Source organism: Apostichopus japonicus, chromosome 9, assembly GCF_037975245.1.
Source record: "Apostichopus japonicus isolate 1M-3 chromosome 9, ASM3797524v1, whole genome shotgun sequence".
NCBI classification, from domain to species: Eukaryota; Metazoa; Echinodermata; class Holothuroidea; order Aspidochirotida; family Stichopodidae; genus Apostichopus; species Apostichopus japonicus.
Genome location: NC_092569.1, coordinates 9,999,142 through 10,020,907, shown reverse-complemented (window position 1 = coordinate 10,020,907; position 21,766 = coordinate 9,999,142). Strand labels below are relative to the sequence as shown.

The following is a 21,766-nucleotide window of genomic DNA, read 5'->3' as shown; positions in this document are numbered from 1 at the left end:
TATCAGATAAGAACTTCTTTGTACGACGCGCGCAAATAGATAATGCTATAACTCTGAGGAGGAAATGTATAATTAACGGTGAGATGGCCGACGTAGGGATGGATGTCTCATATACACATCTCTGATTCCAGATTGACTTTAGAATGAATTTTATTTGAATGTCCCAATCAAAACGAATAGAAGTTTGGAGTTCATATAATCTTCCCCAAATTCCGTTTGGTTTAGATATAACAGATGAGTTGACAGGATTGTAAGATAACGGAGACATTAGGATGCGCCAGTCGTGTGGGGATTATGTACCCCGAGGTAGTGTGTGCACCCATGGTGCACCAGATAAATACACTTCTCTTATCTTGAAGGCAATTCTATGAGACATTCAGACTAGAGTAAGTGACATTTGCAAGGTCAACATCCTTTGGCGGAGGGTAAAAGAATGAAACAAAACAACTTCTTAACAAGGAAAACCAAATTTCCGCTGGTTCCATCAACCGCTATCTAGGATTTGGAACTATTCCGTAGCAACGTTTATATGTCCGTTTATAATATAGTAATATAGTAATTATGACTATTTAATACCGAATTCATTGGGGGGGGGGGTAACAATTCTATATTATAAATCTGTGGATTTCGCTTTCAACTCAATATTTCTTAGCGTTTCTTTGCTTTTGTGTTTTTCAGTGTACATACATATAAACAGTATGATAATAGTTGAGTGCTACCGGGGAGCACGTCATACATCGAATTGAAAATAACCTGGAGCTCTCACTCCACGGTAGGAAAAAGTACCAACCATGGAGGGTCATGTGATATGCTCCCATTCGCTACTAATATATTATTTAACCCCTTTTTCGGTTCGAAGATAGATGTGCGCCATGCACAGAAAACAAAACGCCACTATAATAGATATTTTACGGTAAATTTGAGAATAATTGCTTACGTTTGAATGATAAAGAGGTTGAGATTTACTTTACGTCTCTTGAAAAAGCTTCATCTGCATGGACCCTGGCTACTATTCGAATATGAATATGTACTGTCAGAGTATATTATAGATTGCTTACGGCGGTCACTGTATACCACAGCATACACGCTTGCTTACGGTAGCATACGCCTCTTAAAAGCCCCATTGAATTACACACTAAATCATAAAAGTAATGTGGTCAGTGAGTCTGGATAGAAGTTACCTCTAGCTAAACGTTTTGGCGTTCCATAAGTCTCGCCTAGCGGTAATCTAATACTAATCAATGAAAACTTCGGTTACATCTAACGAGTTGTGAATTTGTGAAGCTAAAAGCCACATCTCAACTTTCTGACACGTTGACTCCTTGGCACGTCGTTAACCGTACAGTATAGGTCTCACACCACAATTAATTGTTCAATTGACTTACACACTAAACTCGTCACTTTCAAGACCTGCCAAAGCATAGACAAAAGTTTTCAACTGGTATATCCTACCCACCACTTGTTAGCTTAGATCTTGGTCTATCATGGCACTTGAAACCTTCCATATCATGACCGTTTAGATTGTGAGCTAGAAGAGAAGCAAGTTTAACATACTGAACCCCCACCCTTCCATCTGCTCGCTCGGAGTAATATCAACATTTAACCAAAGATTTTCTAAAATGGTTGATATCACCTTCGATACTCCCTATTTTCACACCATCTGTACTTTAAATTATGCTCTTTCATATAAAGGCAGAACAAACAAGGACAGTAACTGTTAACATGCTTTAAACCAGCATTACCCTTAGGTACTTTTACCCCTTTTCTCTGACGGTTAACCTTTCAAGCGGATGACATTGTACACTACTCTAATTGTGGTGCGGTACCTATACTTCCATAGATAGGCACTGTTAAATGTTATTACGCCCCATTTGTACAGGTCGGGTAGTAACTAATTGCTTCTTGGAAGAGGATTTTTTTAAATATATAAAAACATGTTAAAGATTCCTTTTCGCTTTCCATAACGCATACATATACCCTTAGCAGTGGCTCACATTTCTATTGACTTTTGAATTATATTTATTATAAGAAATTCTGTCAATCTGGAAAATTAATTAACTAACGGTAATTATTGGCAATAAATTGGCAAATTAATTGTCTAACTAAGTAATCAATATTCTAACGATGAAGCTCTACGTAAAATAGCAGTGTAGGTTGATGCTTTTGGGTGAGCTGGTGGTCTTCAAATTGCTGTTGGGGACAAGCTTCTGAGATTCACTCGCATATACGCACAGCCGTATATTTAGATACGTCTCTGGTATACGCGTAAGCTGGCGCCCTCATACAGTGTATACCAGAGCCGTATATTTAGAGAGTTTGGCCAATGGGGGACCTATTTTGATTGGTCGAGAGGTGACACACCCTCATAGGACGCCATGATAGTTCCAAATCAAAAACTTTTTGCGATGAGCAGATAACACTAACGATGCAATGCATACTTAGGCTAGTACAATATTGCGTAACAATTATTTTAATTTGTTAAAGAAAACAGAAAAACCTCCTCATATACAACTATGTCTTGATGTGAGGCCTACGGATGTAGCCAGCGAAGTGAAGACTGAGTTCTTTTTTGAGGGGTTTTCCAACCAACGTCCAAAGACGAAAGATTTGGAAACAAAAGTTGGTCGGACAGGCTGGCGGTCTAAAGTGAATAGTATAAGTACCAAGCTGTGTGAGGCGAGGATAGGCATATAGCATAGGCCTCATCATCGAACACTAGATCGTCATGTTTTGGTTATAAAAGGCCAGAAATTCCTGTTTTCTTCAATTTTAGATCAAAGCGAACAAGCAAAATATACCTCGCTAATTCGAGGCCTAAAACTGAGTTTAAAAAGCCTGGTCTAGCTTAGTTAGAATTAGGCCAATGCAAGCACTCAGTCTAACTTAGTTAGAGTTAGACCATTATTGGTAGCCAACTAAGGCTAGACCTAAAGTCTGACTGCAGCAGGACTGAGTTAGGCTTAACTTTCCTTTATGCAGACAATTAGCTGCATGACTTGATGATACGACTTGTGCTATGGGTAAAAGAAGTACTAGCCTTGGCCAGTCTAATTACGGAGGGTATAGCAATATATAGGGCTATATATGCTTAGCCTGAGATAGGCCAGTTATACAGCATAGTTTTAAATGAGCTAGGCATTACAGTTTCAGTCGAAAACTCCATTAAACCTAACCTTTGGTCTACAGGCTTAACGTTAGGGTTTAGCCTAGAAAAGTCCAGTCCATCTCCAACTAACTTATCCTACAAAAGACAAAATACTTGGCTAGGCCTCCTTGTGCGTGCCAACTCTTGTAGCTCACTTTCAAGTCCTCAAATTTAAGTCTTCAATTATGACAGTTTATAATACAGAGTTTGGAATCAGCATGTACCTTCAAAATTTCTTACTTTCCTCACTTGTATGACCAGGTAATTTCCTACGTTTTGGTTTCAAATTTGCAATCCCCAGGTTCAAAAGTTTATAAGGTTGGCAGGTATGCTTTGGCCATTCAGAAGATAAATTTTTGGTGATTGTGAGCCTGCCCTATTGACTTTGAATATGGCCAATTTGAAAGGTGTCTAAGTGAAGGCAAGTGGAAGCTTAGGAAAGATGCCATCCCCAACTATTTCAGCATAGGACTCATCCCAAGCGAAGGAGAGTACTTGAGAGAGGTTCTGTGCCACCAGTGCTACAAAATGTATTAGTTTACCACAACTATTCTTGATCACCAAATGAAGAAATGCAACTATATTTTAATGATAAACTTGGAAAGTATTTCATGTTTATTGCACTTTTGATGGAATATATTAATTGACCTTGGAAAAGGGCGATCATACTTAATTAATTATTGTTTAACACATGATTATTGCAAACAATAAGATTAACATTTTATAAATATAGGTCTTTTTAACCTCCAGATTTCCCACTTGATTAGTTGATTTACAGCTTGGAGCTGGGAAGTCCAGTGTTCCAACTCCATGGCTTTGGTACTCACTTCTTAAATCAACCCTTCATCATTTACTCAATTACTCAATAATTTACTCAATCTATTCATTCTTCTTCCAAATCCCCTCATCATGCATCTGTACTTTTTTGTCATTTCATTCCTGTTTGCCTCCACACCAAGTTTTAAATTTATCTGCTTAATTCTCACTCGCTTCTCATTAAGTAAACACTTCATCATTAACCTCAATCTATTGATTCTTCTTCCAAATTCCTTCATCATGATTCATGCTTCTGAACATGTCATTTCATTCCTGTGTTCCTCCACACCAATTATTAAATATATCTGCTTAATTCTCACTCACTTCTTATTAAGCAAACACTTCATCATTAAACTCAATCTATTCATTCTTCTTCCAAATCCCTTCATCGTGATTCATGCGTCTGAACTTGTCATTTCAATCCTGTTTTCCTCCACACCAATTTTGAATTTATCTGTGGAATTCTAACATCATGCTGTCAATACATTACTAATCAGGCTTATAACTATTTATGCAACTGAGACAATATTTTGTGCCACCCAGCTGATGAAAGCTTTTGCTTTTCTGTAAATTTGTAACATAATATACAGCTGCAAGTTTACAGAAGGTCCCGAGCACAAAACTGGTCTCACAAATAACCAAGAAAGGGACCGAAACTGGAAGGAAGGATAATGATCATATTGAAACAAATGATAAGACCCAGAAGTGATCGGTGATAACACGCTGCATATAAAAGTTTGCAGATTTCATTTCATATTAGCAGAAACAAATTCTGTTAATTTGTTTTGAAATTGTCAAGTCTAATGATCTTTTCCTACTTCCAGTCCTGGGGAATAATCATATTCCTTTGTTTACTAACATTTTATATAATAAGAAGAAAATGATTTATTGAGTAAGTTAATTTAATTACTTGTTTCAAAGGATTTGCAGAAATATGCTACTCTATATTGATCAGTGAAAGGAATAATCGCAGTAACTTATGTGTTTATATTGACTTTGCATTCTTTTCAAGATCGTGACACTGAAAATGCAACACCATCAGTCACACCAAATCAGCAAAATAACAAGAGTCAATGTAATCAACCATCAAAATCTGAAGGTTCTCTAAGGTATCGTCTGCCTTGTGCCCAGAGAGAACTAAGGAAAATGAGGAAAGAGAAGGCAGCTATTACCAAAAGCATGCAGGTTTGCTTGCTCCTGACCAGATCAAAGCCATAACCTTATCTAATATAAAGATGTTCAAGACCATCAAAATTTGAACCAAATGTTCTTGGAAGCCAGTCCAAACAGGCATTATTCTGTCAACAGAGTCAATTATGGATCTTCAAGAAGAACTGATGACAAGGGGAAAAAAGTTCCTCCTGACATCACATTTCACCCAAGATTGCTTGGAGAATCTATTCAGCAGTGTCCGGACAATGTCTTCGCCAGTTGAATTCAAGTATGCCCTGCAAATCATAAATGCTGGAAACTATCAAACCGATGATTACAACGTCCTCACTGATTTCAGTTTTGAAACACCAGACTGTCCAGTATCAGATGACATTCCTGAGGTGAACATTCATCTCAAACAACTGACCCGATGACCACAGATGAAGAAAACAGCCTATACTACCTCAGTGGTTATTGCATAACTAGACTGAAGCAAAATGATAAGCACTGCTCAAGCTGTTTCGACAACATTCAATCCACTTCCCCACCATCTTCCATTTTGGCTACATTGACAAGTTTAAGGAGTACACTGAAGGTAACCTCGTTCATCCAAATCAAAGGGCTTTCCAATACCTAAAGGCCACTGAATGACCTTCAGGAAGTATAGCAGTGATAACCTCATCAACATGGGTAATTCTTAGAAACAGTTGACCTTGGCTATCGATTCAACTGCAACCTGTCAATTTCCAGAGTGTCACAAAATCAAAGGGACACTGCATTCCAGATACCTGATGTCCGTCTCCACATCTTTTGTAAAACGTAAAGGGCTGAAAAGAAGACAAAAATTCAGTGTTAAAAATCTGGTGGAAAGTTAGGTAGTAAAAGCATGGCAATGAGGCTTCTTGTTGATAAAATCAAGTAAATAAATCAGACTTGGAGGACATAAGTTTGTCATAGTATCTTAAACCCAAATATATTTATATCCAGTATGCTGTTCACTTGAGAAAATAAAAAACCCTATGAAATAATATCACCCTGTCAAGTAGATACACTAAAGAAGCTAAACTCTCATCCTGATCCACAGCAGTCACCAAACTCTGGAGATTTTTACACAAAAACATTGAGATTGGTTTTTAAAAACTAGAGAGGAAAGAACTTTTTACTTCATAAGAAGTTTCATGTCATTATATTCCAATGTTTTTACTTAATTATTTTCCAGCAGATCTGAAAATTAGCATGAATTTGTTCATAAAAGTATGTGAATAACAGTGAGCCCACCTACAAATGTGGCCAAACTTGATTACTACAGTGATCATAAATATTACACACCATACATTACTACACATACTGTATCACCACAGTCAGCATCCATTGCAGTCAGATTCTAAGGGGTTTAATAATACTGTATCAATGACATGACAATCCTGTCTTGTACAACTTGAGAAAGAATGACTGGTAAAAAGCTCCAATAATTGGTTTGTTGCAGTCAAATTGAGAAAATATCCCAACTGGATACATATGATACGGTGTGCACTGTGTGCTGCAAACTGGTACAGTGTATTTGCCGTAGCTTGTGTGTGCTGAAAGCTAATTTTAAGTCTTCAAGATTTTGCAATTGAATAACAATTCAGTTATTTAGGCTAACTCAATTTATAAACAACATTTGGGTATATAGCCTGCAATTTTGACAATACTCCTGCCATCTGTAGCTCATATATTCAGAAAGTAAGAGAAGTACTTTGAAAGTTATACTTTAGCCTTACTGTTTGACAGTTTTAATATGTGTCATTTAACTTATGTAGACCATTGTTCATATTCCCTGATCAAATCAATATTATTGTACATATGTGATACAGTATCTTATGAATAAACTGATTTCAAATTTCAATTAATGACCTGTCTACTTTCTTAATCATTTTTATCAGCCAACAACTGACACTGAAAATCAATAGTAACCCTGTGGTGATAAACCTAGGCTTAACCCCTCGCCTTACCATGAAGTAGGCCTAGGTACTCATAAAGTTAACTAGGTGTAGGCCTACAGGCTACAGTATAAATACAGGCCTGTGTTTGTGTACTATACACCTACATACAGTAACGTTACGAGTGCCTGTGGGCATGAGAAGCTCCAGAGTCCCACACAACTGTAACAACAATTGTAATGTACAACTGTATCCCTACAGAGATGCAGCTCACTTACTGTAGACTTAGACTAGAGCCATGAGCATTTAACCCTGTCTGTCTATAGCCTATTGACTTACTACAGTACTGTATGCTATTTCGCATGGTTATTTCACTTACCTGGTCGTAGACTTTCATCATAAGGACAACCTCTCGTTTCGTAACGAACGGTTAAAGAAAGTGAATTAATTATGATTTTAATAACGTTGAAATTTTCTTCAAACGTTGTGCAAGAAGAAATGCATTTCTTCCGTATAAATAAACGCTACTACTAGCCTACCAATACTAGGCTAGCTGTATAATTCTTGTACATAGGTTATGTACGACGCACTGCATTTGCACAAATTCGCGCAACTGTTAAGGAACTATCATGGCGTCCATTGTAAACATATGACGTCACAAATTGCCAGTTGGCCGAACTCTCTAAATATACGGCTCTGGTGTATACGAACGCGCTGTTCTATAATCCAAACTATCAATAACGTACGCGTACAGACGAGCGCGTGTACTGGCTCCAAGTGTCTGTGTGTAAGAAGTACAAGTATAGAGATCCAGAGCCGTCAATATACGACTCTGTAGCTAGAGCCAACAATCTAGCGCCCCTTGCCACTATACAAATGTTGGGCTTCATCATTTAGTATATAGAGTTGCAAGAAATCTTATTTTCACGTGTCTTTGTGTGCATATAGGAGTCGCTAATCTTTCGCTATGTCAGAATACTTTATGAATGAATTACGAACGCGTATCATAGTCTCAAACATGTGCGTGTGCCAACACGCGCGTGGACTGGATTCACCTTTCGCGTGTGAGGCTTGGGTGTATATTTGAGTCGATTCGACGCTGTGTGCAAGATCTTTGATATTATCGAGTACGGTATCTCACGGAGGCGCCGGCACGCATTATTTACAAACGACAGAACAAGCGCACAGATGTGTTTTTTTGTTTTCTTAACGTGGACTCGACTGTAATTAACATTACATGAATGTTTTCTAGGTCGTGTGGATTATTTCCTTGTTGTTCATGTTTCCTTTTGCTTCCACCCACATCAACAGGCTGACATTTAATGTACCAACCTGGTTTGAATATCACCATCGCAAGGAAAACGAATAGCCTTATATTATTAAAAAAGGTACTAGGCCTATATGAGAGCGGTTCTTGTCGATGATGATTTCGCCGAGAACGCATCATGGTATCTGTGTGATCTTGGAGGAGCTGGGATTATTAACGCTTTGATGAAATTGAAGATATTGGACTACCATTCCTTGTCGGATAATCACATATTTTCAGAGCAGGACAAAACAGGAAACGCGGAAATGCTGCAAAACTATCTACTCCTTGACTAACCAAGCTATAGAATAGCCTAACTGTTACTTTTACTACTTATAGGATACATCAGTCCTAGACACACAAAGGCCTAACGTAACAGGTTATTAATGGGTAGCATTTGAATAAGACAGACTACTGGAGTCGTTGAGATATATGTATGTGACTTACATGAATGGCTAGAGTACAACAGTTTAACTAGTATGTCATAGCTTCATTAAGGGCCAGCCTAAACCTAAGCCCAGAAACTGGAGACTACCTTGCCTGCAGTCACAGCTTGGATTACTACAAACTAATGAGCATTTTATGGATCTTAGTGCAATGTACAATTATCCTGTGTTATCTTGCTTCGTTACATTCTGCAAAGACAATAAAGTCAGATATCCACACAAGTCGTTCCAAGCAAGCTATCACAGGATTTCGCGATACAACTAAAGACAGGAATTTCACACGACAAGACGTTAACCAACAGCGGGATTTTAATATTCCAGGAAAGTCCCGAAGCCGAAGATCTTTCGTACGTCCGTTGTTTTCCATGTTCAATCCACTATGCAAGGAAACATTTCGAGCCAGGGCAGTGGTAGTCTATCGTGGTTCTGGACTCAAGCTGACTTGTGACCCGTGGTAAGTGGCGTATCATGGAACGCGCAAAGGGCAAACTTATTCCGTTGTCTTAACTTAGTTTGATGTTGTCTGTTCCTGCTGTTTTACCACGCTGTTGCTCAAACTCACGTTGATGTCTAAACTTACGTCGTTGTCTAAACTTACGTCGTTGTCTAAACTTACGTTAAACGTAGCAACGAAAAAAAGTTTTCCCTTTTCGCGTTCCATATTTTCGCGTTTCATAGCGTATAGCTATGTCAAAACTGTTGTGATTGGTTTATTAATATAATATGAGGGTATACATCCAACAGGTTGTATACAGTATCCACGGGATGCCAATGTGCCAAAACGTGTGGTATAGTAGTAAACGGTAACTTAGCATGTTCCGTTACTTCGTAAAGCGACTGTACCAAATAGGTTACGTCTAAGCTGCACGGAGAAACATGTTAAGAAGTTTCTATGGAGAAACTAATCTAAAGTATAAAAAGATCGACATACCTTTAAATACTATGTCCTTTCACCGTTTGGATCCTGGTCTGTTCCTAACGCTGGAATCCGCAAGTCTAAGTCGACTTATATTGATGTAACCAGACTGTATATTATGCTCGAAGGCTAGACTACAGGCTAGATATTAATGATGGCGCTATGGTGCTAAATATTTTACAGCTTTCGCGATCCAATAGCTTCCAGTAACAAAATGGAATATGGTGTATCGCGTAAACGCTCTCGCGACCGAATAGCTTCCAGGTACTAAAATGATATATGTATGATCACGTAAACACTCTACGAATCGGTGGCGAATATTTTCGCCAGCCCCTATTAGAAGTGTGGATGCTTACGCTACATCTAGATTATAATAAAATACAAGTCCTCGCTCGGCGCGATGGCTATAGATATTAGTATAAGTAGGTAAAGCGGACCTACGTATAAGCGCTATTGGTAGAATCAACGGTAGGCTACATATAATTAGTAACGCTGAAGTGTTCCTCGAAGTTAAGTCGAATTTAAGGTTGGATAAACTGTCCTCGGGTAAAATCCATAGATAATAATAAACGTTCTGTGAAAAGATCCTTAAATATGCTAAGATCCGAGAATCAATCGCTGTAGGAGACGTTCGCTACTAAATATGAACGGGTGGCCAAGTCAATTGCTCGCGTCGCTCGTCGGTTGTGCCCACTGATCTGTACATTAACGTGTACAGATCAGTGGTTGTGCCCACGCTTCCTAAAAACTTTCCAACCCCTGAAAATCAGGGACTTCCGGAAACCCGCCACGGAATGTTCAATTCTAAAGGAGGGTGGACGAAACTAATTACTACACATGTACTGAGGTGCCGTGTTCGAAATCATACTGTGATCATTTTTTCGAACGTATTTTTTATACACATGACCTCAAAGAAAATGGCTAGAACTTGAGAATGCTACATTTTGAGGCACTATGAATTATTTCACCTATTTACCGGAATTATACAGATAGTTTTTGTTTACATCGCGAGAGCGAAGTTAGGGGATTGTTTCCTTCCTCCAACGTTTATACTCAATAACTTTAATGTATCTAATTCCAGTGGAACTAATCAAGGATTAGACGACATCACAGTTTTGAGATACAGGAGTGAACAACATAGTAGTGTATAAGAGAGATCGTCACCGAGTCACTACCGTTATCTTGAACAAGAATATTTGTAATTTTGTGCTGAAAGTATCACGAAGTTACCTTATACCAGTTTACTTTAAAAAAAAAAAAACGTTGTCCTTGTATTGATACACTTTAAACTGTTATACCGCTGTGTGTATTAAACTTGGGGAAAAGTGCTCGTAGATCATAATACTTGAAAGCTTCCAATGACGATACCGTCATGATTTTACACTGATTGGAACCCTAGAAGAGACCCCTTCATGAAATTCAGCATATATAGGCTACACAGCTGTAAAGCTACGTCAGTGTAGCACATTGCGTGACAGCCAGCTGGGAACTGGTGACAGAAGATTTCAAATCATTCTATTCAGAGGATTTGACCACTTAATGCTGCTAAAACAAATCTAACTCATTCCTAAAACGTTAGTAATGGCTGCACCTCAGAGGTTAGGTCTGGCACCCAGACCCCCTGAAAACACCCCCAGACATTTATTCCTCATCCCATCTAACCAATCGACCAAACATTGTAAACCTTACTACCAAGACCAGCACAAACAGCAAAAAATGATAAACTGATAGAAATATCAAGCTATGTCAATATTAAAAAATGTATATATATATTAGATAAGAGATTGGTTTCAGAGCTACTCAAGCCCGTAACCCTTCCCAGCAGGTTGAATTCGTTCCATCTAGCCTCTTAACTAAACAAAAAAAAAAAGTCAAGAAATGACCATATGATGAAAAACATGTTTCACATAAATTTGAATGTCATTCTTTTGTTTGTCAGTGGGTACGTAAGAGAACGGATAGTCTGGACGAAGCTACCACTAGAGTCGTTTTACCAATCAGCAGATTCGTTAGATATAAAGGAGACGATTATCCCGCGAAATGAAGAAATCGATAACACCTTCCAACAAGGCGGCAACGACGTAGGGATATTTTATGGTGAAGACATGGCACTAGGGATACGTAGAGCTATAGAGTCAAATGCTGGGATATATCAGTGTAAAGTGAAATCTCCTTTCCAAGATAACTCCTTCATTGACAGCAGGTATGTATTACATCTACCAGTGGCGTAGGAAGGTACGTTTGAGTGGGGGGCTGAAGACTGATGGCCGACCTGGGGGAGGGGTCTAAGGGGAGGGGGATTTTTTTTTTTGGCATTTCCAGGTGGCCTCAGATGCAATTTGGTGCAATATAGCACACTTCATCACCCACTCCATTTTCTAAAAAAATTGCATTTTCACCTGGCCTTAGATGCAATTTGGTGCTCCAAATGAGATTTTCTTCTCATTTGGAAATGAAAAAGGGGTTTTCTGACTTGCGAAGCGGGGGGGGGGGGGGCGGAATGATACTTCCGCCCCCCCCCCATATTTTTCACTGGGGGGACTGGCACTTACCCAGCCCCCCCCCCCCCCCCCCCGGTTCCTACGCCTTGACATCTACTACATGTCTACTACACACATATTAGTTTTGCACCATGCAGTCATCGGCGTGCATTATTGGTGCCGCATGGTATTGGCAATATCGTCCACATATCGATTTCGGTAGAATTTGCATCAACTGACGATAACTGCTAACCTACTTTAGTCTAGAGCAGGGTTTCCCTAGCTTTATCCCACTACGAACCCCATATGGATGTCAGAATTGTCCACGAACACCAAAGGTTTCGAGACACGATCTGAGTCATTGTTATACTGTAATACGCACAACAGTGCTTCGTAAAAGATCAAGTTCATAAGAGTAACATCGTAATGAAAAAAACAAAACAAGAGATGAACAAATATTTATTTGGAAACTTCAAGATCAGATCAGCTCTTTATCTTCACGACGCACTGTCATGCGTACACCAACTTCACCAAAGTCATGCGGCTTGTGTCTGTTTTATAACTCACTTATTTATCACATGCACGGTACGGTACTACTATGGCAACATATGCGTATGGAACGCAAAAAGAGTTGGTCGATATGTACGACCTTTGTACATTACTCAATTATAGAGTCAGCAAGGCATGAACATTGATTTTTCCGTATATCGATATAGTAACGGTACGGTATCGGTCTATTTATTGGGATATATCGGATAATAGTAACTTGCGGATATTTTAGCGACATCGGTGCCACACTATGAAACACCACTATAGTAACTGACGCCATAACTAACTCATGTTAAAGACTACATCTTAAATAATCAAGAATAATTAGACACCTTTGGAGATATCAAGTTACAAGTGTACCTTATATACGGGTATTTACGGGTATGGTTGAATTTGAAATGACCTAATCTGTTTTCATTTGTGTTCACTTCTATGCTAAGGATGATATTTGTGAATGTCTTTGCTACAAAAATGAAGTTCATGACAACATATACTTATTACCTTCATTTATGTCAACACAAACACTGAGTATTTTCACCATCATGAAAAGAAAAATATAAGAAAGAAAGAAAAAGAAAGTGGGACGGGTAAGGGAAGGGGAAGGGGAGGGAAGAGGGGGGAAATGGTGGACATCATAGGCACCTCTATCACTTATAAGGTAATGGTGGTCGCTTGGGTTTGTTTCTTCATTGACAGTTTACATGTAAATTGCAACGTAAGTTATATTTACTCAACTTCGAACAAATTCTGCGGTGATAGTACAATTTGCTATACATCTAACTTTGGTTTCGGTTTTTGCGCTGTTAGTTTGACGAGTTGATTAGCGTTAATAAATGAAATGATATATTACTTGATCATTATGATATCATCGTGCAATTGGAAACGCCTGCCAAAGTAAAAGCTGTTGCACTGGAGTCGTCTACTCCCACTGAAGGCAGAGTTATTAATGAAATTATAAGGGTTTAAAAACTACATCAAAGCGACGCGTCGTACATTAGAGGCTGTATTTAAAGATGGAATTTCACATGCAGGAGTCACAAATAAATTCTGTAATATTTATTGCTTTGTTTGGTACTTCTGCACGAGGAGACGACATAATGTGCTAGAATATGTTATGACAAATAAATCATGGTAAGTAAGATACTTTAATTTATGACAAAACTGATATTGGAATCATTTCCGACGTTGATTTGAACGCTTCCCGGATTGGATCCAGCGTCTCGAGCTTGCAAGTCGAACAACTATTTTGCGAACCTAAATAGGGCGCTCGCCGAAAGAGGGCGCTCCACCAAAATGTTTGGCCTCAGTGTTCTTTTTTTTATACTTTTAAACATGTCAAAATGCTCGAGTCAGTGCAGATCACGACAACCAAGTACAAGAAAACTGTTAAAAAACGTTACCAAACTAATGTTGCCAGATGAATTTACAAAATATCACAAAATGTTAAGGAAAAACATCATTTCTTTGTGCTGCAAAATGCTATGAGGATGTGATCTCCGTTAATATACAGAAATTGTTAGCAACTTTGGTATAGCAAATCAACTTTAACCACAAGATCCCAGCAAGTAATCTTATTTTCCTTATTTTATTATATATATAAAAAAAAATACTTTAATTCGGCCGGCTTGGTAAAATTGATAAACAAGCGAAAATACTGCTTTAAGAAGAAGCATGTGGATTGGGTACCTTCTGACGTTTCATTAACATTCCGTGTGTTGTACTAAATATAGTAAACCTTTGCATAATTTACGCAAACTTCGTCTTATTATTATAAAAAAAAAATTTACGAATCCATCCATAAAGGAGCCAAAAACGTAATAAACGTCTGGCTTTTGCCGCATTTAAGACATATTTTGGCGGAAAAGCAAATGTATATTTAATTTAAATACATTAGAGATTTTTTTTTTTTTTTTTGTGTCCAAAATACACATTATTGCAAGTCATTAGAAAACAGATTTACTCTGTGACAATTTTTTATTATTGTATATTTGCAGGAGGTATACATCTAATCTAATGTATTTCAAATACTTCTTCAAATTGTTTGATTTCAAACTATATCAAGAAAGTTTGCTGGAATAACTCTATATTCTATATTATTCTATATATTATGTCAATCATTTCAATGCTATTTATTGATAGACGTTAAACTAGCAATCACATCTGCAAAAGATAGATATATAAAAGATGTATGTGCGGTAGAACATAAATAGAAAAATCTTCTTCAACATTGTTTCAAAATAAATTGTAAATTATATCCTTTTGCATCTTAGCACATCATTTTACCAACCATTTTTTAAATGGGTAAGGGGCCACCCCTCCTCCTAGATCCCCGGACAAAAAAACATCTTAATAGATGTAAATAAAAATCATCCCTGCTGTGCAGTATAGATAAATATATGACATGTCTTCACCATTGTTGCAAAAGTTACAAAATTTACATTTTTTTTTCTCAAAAAGGGGAGTGGCAAACACTCCTCTCAGAACACCGGTGCAAATGTAGTGGTTAGGTGCCTCACACGGATGGAGGGTAAAAGAAGGCGGGAAGGGGGGGTGTACATTTAGCTTAATAATAACAATAATTAAAATATGACTTTAAAAAAGGTAAATCACATTAATTCACTATCTTGAAATGTTAAGTAAACAAACTTTAAGAAATGATGCAGAAAAAGCAGAAAAAATATATGCGTAATCCAGTCTTGATACAATGTTTTCTATAGACATTCAAAATGTGCAATGAGTAAATACTATACTCTGAAAGCATAAAAAAAAACATTCGTCAATAATCGTCAACAGGCCTCGGTGAATTCTCTCACAGTGTTTTTTTCTTAGTTGGACGTATCTTCATCCCGGTGGAGGCGATGCGTTGAGGGATTGTAAACCAGAACATATTACTGTAGTTGCCATTTAAATCACATTCTATGGTCATAGTTTCGTCTTGACGATGCCACCAAGGACCAATAGATATGGGTTTAAGAAATTCAGTAAACTCCTGTACCGACTCATCGTCAGTATTCCCATTGCCTTCATCATGTTGGAAACTATAGTCATATTGAGTTGGTGTATGTACCGTTGTGACACTGTCACTGCTCTGCTTAACCGTCACGGCTTGCCAAGCGGCGGTAAGATCAGTCAGGAACGGCTGATGATTTGAGTAATTCGTCAAAGAATCACCTATCATAAATATTAACGGCAAGGGAAGAAAAAGACCTTTGTTACAGCTGTATATATATAAGAAAGTATCATAGCGGGAAAAGATTGAAGAATCATGATAGTTTTTTTTTCCATTCCCACTTTTACTTTTCCTTTAACTCACACTTTCACTTTTTCTTTTAAATTCACACCGTGTGAAGTTAAGGAAAGGTGAAAGTACCTTGGCTCTCCAGTGTACTCGAAGACACGCGAGGTACGAGGAGGGAGAGGGAGGCGGAGGCGGAGGAAGAGAGGGGGAGGATTACAGAAGTGGTACGCAAGGGGGTACAGCATAATTTTGTGTTAGCATGAGGTCAATTTGTAAGAGTTTTTAACAATATTATCTCTTTATCGAAGGGGCGTCGGGGCCGGTACGGCAGGTCCGGCGAAAGCCGGACCAATATTCACGGCGCAAAAAAAAAAAAAAAAAAAAAAATTGGACTAAGAAAAAAAATGGCATGGCAGGGGTCTTGTTTTCAAGCTCGGGAAGTGCCATTTCCTGCAATCTGTGAGACATTTTTTTCAAAATTTTCTCCATTACGCTAAGCGCCAACCATGGTGACGCGTAGCATAGTTTGACCTACGAAAAGTCCCCCCGATAATTATGATAGATGACCACACTCTGATCTGCCGTACCAATCCCAAATAGCTTCCGACGCCCATGCTGGTCGTTATTTGCCGCGACCTTTTGGAATTTAAAACTGTTGATAGGTTTCAGTGGTTCAGCAATGAATACATGTAGAGGGTTTCGGTGAATTTTCTAAAAATTGCAGACTTGTTTTGAGTCCGTGGACGTATACTTGTTATCTAGAATACTTGTCTGTACTCGTCGGTATGAGTTTGTGTTCGTATGACATATTCGGGGCAGTTTGGAAGTGTCTTGTAGATATCAATGCAAGGCTAAGAAGCCGTATAGGAGCTCAACTTTGACAAACTCCACGAAGAGGAACAAAAATCGTGTTCAGACTGAATCTTCCTCATACAAATTACCTGCGTTTCCTTTGAAGCCTCCAAGTTGAAGAGCGTATTTCTCTGTTTTGTTACTGATTTGAAATAAACTGTATTGGGCTTTGTACGAGTTGTTGTTTATATCCATGAAATCTATTTTCAGCTCGTATTGCATTTGGTTTGTCAGAGTATGTAGGTTCTCATTGCCTAGCCAAAACTCGCCAAGTAAAGATCCGAAACCTTCGGAATAATTCTGCTCAGGTAGAGCAAAGTTTTGCGAACCATCAAAGCGTCGTTGAAACACCTGTGAAAGAGAAGTTCAACATTGAAATCATTGCTAAGAACGAAAGAGATAATTGAGCCTTTAACCAGTGCAAGTTTAAGAAAGAAAAAAACTTAGCAAAAAGTCAAACAGAAATCAACATATTGGTATATTTTCGTCAGCTCCTCGTTATTGATGCGTAAATAAAGGGGGTGGGAGCAGTTTATGCGAAGACAGTCATGGCGTGATATCGCAGGTTATCATGAAAGCGAAAGATGGAAATTGTCAATACTGGATGACCGTAAACGTACAAATTATATTATTGTAATCGGAGTCGTTTTCTTTAAGTTCAACAATAATAAAATGCAATGTTTAACTTAAATGAAATGTATTTAATGCAGATTTCTACCTACCCCCCCCCAAACGCCCGTAGCCTCCTCTTAACACACACACACAGATCCATTCCCTTTTGTGACCATACCTCAGGGTTGTCCAACCTTTTGCAGAGGAGGGCCACATGGATAATTATAATGAAGGAGGGGGCCGCACGAACCCTACGCTCGATTTTTCGATTTTTTTTTTGCCCGAAGCCCAAGTCAAAAAAAATGCGAGCATTGCGCGCGGAGCGCACTGATTTATTTTCCTTCCTGATAAAACAGATGAATAAAGTCCAGCCGCCCCCCCCCTTCCACCCCTCCGCTGAGAGTTTCACACCAGTATATGCAGTTTTTTCGACCAAGAAGGTTCGAATGATTTTATTATATAGCTTCAAATTGTTATCAATAAATCTGCTCACTAAAATTTCGCACCGTAGAGCATTTCTGGCGGGCCGGACCCAACCCTGCGGGGGGCCGGACGCGAATATTTTATTCCCAAACTGAACTGACGCTGAAATTATTTCCTCGATTCTAATTGGTTATCAGCGAGCACGTGATATACTTTAGTTTTCAACATGGAACCTCCATAATCTGTCGATATCAGTGTGATCAAAACGAACAAATTCAAGATATTCAGATTAGCAAATTTCCAGAACTTTTGGTAGGTATATATGAGCGAAAGTATATAGTGAGCAACTATTCCCAACTACTGCGCCCATTATAGGCAGTCCTCGATCGTTTGTTTACTCGCTTGACTCCGCTCTACACAGCACATACATGTAATGCAGCTTATTTTACTGTGTATAGTATACAACACAATAAAACACAGTGCATTTGTAATTGTATACATGTAGCCGATGTACATATGTACCGTGTTGTTTGTGTACATTCGGGGTTGCGATTCTTTTAGTTTTATAATCATAAATTCAAAATGTATTCAGTCAATGAATCATGATAGGCCTAGTCGAATGTGCAGTGGCCATGAAGACGCACGAGCGAGTGTGTGTCAGCCATTGAGTGTACACAAACGTGGCATTTGACGATATGTCTGTTTCTTTTGACTTTGTATATAGCCTTATAACCTATACGTACGGAGCCACACATGTTTACCTGCACAATTAGAAGTTCTTATACATGGTGACATAGTAGGCCTGCATTAACCGTATATAGGCGTATTCGTACTAGTTCGAGATCTCAAATTCACTAATATAGGCCCTACCGCCCTTACAGTGGCTCTTGATAACCGGAAGCCTCACATTGTATCTACATGTAGGCACACTTAGGCCTTTAACTTAGCCTGTATAAGGCCTACACACGTATTTTTGACATGATGCGGCCCATGAGGATTGGTATGATAAACACTAACAGTGTCACATACATTCATTGATAAACGCCGACTACCATTACGGTTTTGATCAGCCAATCAGAATCGAGGAAATAATTTCAGTGTCAGTTCAGTTTGGGAAAAAAATATTCGCGGGCCGGACTGTGACCCGCGGGCCGTAGGTTGGTCAACCGTGACTACCTGAACACATCCCATAACATTACTATATGTAAAATGCACGTCATACGTACCGTCCACCCACCATCGTCACAGAAGACTTCCAATGTGGATTCCCTGTTTTTGTTTGGTTGGATGGTGTAGACGCGACTTTCTGCCATGTCATCATGTTCGAATATCTCCATACAGTCTGTCGGATATCGGCACACTGTGCCATCACCTACGTAACCTGTTTTACAATAACACTGACCGGCGTTGTTTAGGGTGGCGTTACAAGTGGCGTTAACACTGCACATGTAATTTACACAGTTAACGTTACCATCAACACACGAGCAATTCAGAGAACAGTTAGGAAAAACATAGGACCCACCTGACTAAAGATAAAAAAGAACACAAAAAAAAAATAGCTAAACGTTTTAACTGTTAAGATTATATAGATGAGGAAAATTTGTTGCTGGCTAATGAAAAGAAGAAAATATTCTAAGCATCCTTATATGAAATTCACATTCTTACGCATCGTTTACGAAATACCATTTGAAGTTGAAATTCGAGCATGATGGAAACAGAGATGATCACATACATGCAAACGGACAAATTGGTTTCATTTTAATTTTTTTGTACATTCTTAATCTATTTTTCTTCATGATCGGGATGTATTAAAAACATATAATACACTATACAGTCATTTTTGGGTATTGATAACTTCACAGCTCCTCAAACAAAGTTGAAACCGTATCCAATCCAACGTCCAAAACAATAAAGTAAAATATATTAAAGAAAAAAAAACATTTTAGCAGTCAGTGTGTTACTCATACCTGTTTCCTTCAAGTTCATTTGTGTTACAAAACCTTGACAATTACAAAATATCAAAATCTCAAAAACACAATCCTGGAATTGCATTATCAAACATAATTTATAACAAGTTCTGAAGTTTATCAAATTAAGTGGCTTTATTACTAGTCTAACGCAAAGATCATGACAGTCCAGTTTGTCAGATGCAACACAAAACCAACTAGCACACACGTATATATACTTCTATGGCCTGTAATAACATATTTACAATACATTACGCAACAAACTTGTGGCAAATTACAATTGATCTATAGAATGTCATCGATGGTGATCTGTTGGTTACATAAATTAAAAGATTTCTTGGTTGAGTCATTGGAATTGATCAAACAATGGATTATCATGACTTTGTTTTGTTTTAAGATTTTAACATAGGCTACATGTATTATTTTAATTGTTATTATTATATCATATAATTTATATATTTTATAATGTTTATAAATAATATTTTATTTCTAATGTTTTTCAAGCTGATTTTCTTCAAATCTGGGTTAGCTACAGGATCAAAATTATAGAACTAGCACCCCCCCCCCAACACACTTTTTTGATTATTACATATCAAAATTAAAATTCTGTTGATCGTTGTTCTTTTTACTCATGAGGTATTTATGGTCTTTCCAAAAGGGTGAAGTTACACATGTCTACTGTAACTTTCAAAGTTTCAATACATTCACCAAGCCAAGTAGAGGAAACATTAAGAGACATTTCACGGGTAGCACTTTACAGTTATGTATCTGTGACGCCATTTTACTCACATTCTGTGCATGTTATCAGGTCTAGTTTTCAAAGGTCATTTATATTATTTTGTGTGCACATAAGTAGATTTTCCACTTTTGAAATTAGAGTGTATTCTTAGTAAACAAGAAAGAGGTGACCTCTCCCTTCAAGGTTACCTACCTCAATTGTGACACCTTCCTCGGTCTCTGTTCCCTCAAGAAAACAGTCATCACATTCGTCCGGGGCAACACATTCATCTCCATTCAACTGAAACTCTTCTGGACAAAAACAAGATTCCTCATTGCGGCGACAAGGAATGCTGTCATCAGGATCCGGACAAATTCTCTGGGAGACACAGTATCCATAACGCATGTTGTGTGGACAGCTCTCTATAACACCATCTTCTGATGAAAAGTTAAACTTACCTGTCGACAATAGTTTGTAACCGCCAAATTCGTCACTTATGCGAAAGTTGTCATATGTCACATGGATGGATGAACCATTAGATGTCGTCATATCGATCCGTAACTGATATGTATTCTGACTGGTTAAATATGAGAGCTTTTCATTGCCAATCCAAAAGTCATTTTGAGATAATCCGAATCCAAGTCGGTAGTCTTCCCAACTCCGATTAAATGTTACTCTCGAATCTAAATCCGCTCTTCCTTGTATTAGCTAGTGAAAGAAAGATAAAAATCAAAACTTAAAGATGAACGATAGTGATTTTTCACCATCGACGAAAAAATACGATTTTATTCAAGAGTATTCTAGTTGGTTTCCATTTTACACATGTGAAAATTCAAGTCAATCCGATGTTGGGAAAGGCTTAAAAAAAATTCCTAAACTCGTTGATTTTTTAAACAAAAATTGGGCTTTTCGCGAAAAGCGATATGATGATCACGTGATCTACAGTGACATGTGACGTCATTATGATGATAACAACGTGAGCTCGGCGTAGTGTACTTCAGCAGTGTGCACTTAGTGTGTAAGTTTAGTTGCAACCTACTCTATATTGGACTCGACAAACAACGTAAACCACTAGCAAAATCAAAGAAAGTTGCGTTGTAGGGGGATGCAACAGAACGAATGTGGACTCTACAATAAGTTTTTTCTTCAATTTTCCAAGCGGAAAAAGTAGTGAGAGATATCGGAAACTCTGGATATACGATTTGTGAGGAGAACCAGGAAAGA

At 38.1% G+C, this 21,766-nt stretch overlaps 2 protein-coding genes across 3 annotated transcripts in view; one reads left to right on the top strand and one right to left on the bottom strand.

The window, feature by feature from the left end:
- The window catches only part of LOC139973297 (uncharacterized), a 51,204-nt gene that overhangs the window by 20,877 nt on the left and 8,561 nt on the right, over positions 1 to 21,766 (bottom strand). The window contains exon 4 of one of the 2 annotated variants that reach the window (XM_071979872.1): positions 21,174 to 21,250. The exons of the other annotated variant lie outside the window; for it this stretch is intronic. Within the exon in view, the coding sequence (XP_071835973.1) occupies positions 21,174 to 21,250 (77 nt within the window). The remainder of the gene's footprint in view (positions 1 to 21,173; positions 21,251 to 21,766) is intronic. 2 annotated transcript variants of the gene reach the window in all.
- The window catches only part of LOC139973299 (uncharacterized), a 31,055-nt gene continuing 17,562 nt past the window's right edge, over positions 8,274 to 21,766 (top strand). Inside the window, exons 1-2 of the mRNA XM_071979873.1 lie at positions 8,274 to 9,241; positions 11,643 to 11,906. Of these exons, the coding sequence (XP_071835974.1) occupies positions 8,913 to 9,241; positions 11,643 to 11,906 (593 nt within the window). The 5' untranslated portion in view covers positions 8,274 to 8,912. The remainder of the gene's footprint in view (positions 9,242 to 11,642; positions 11,907 to 21,766) is intronic.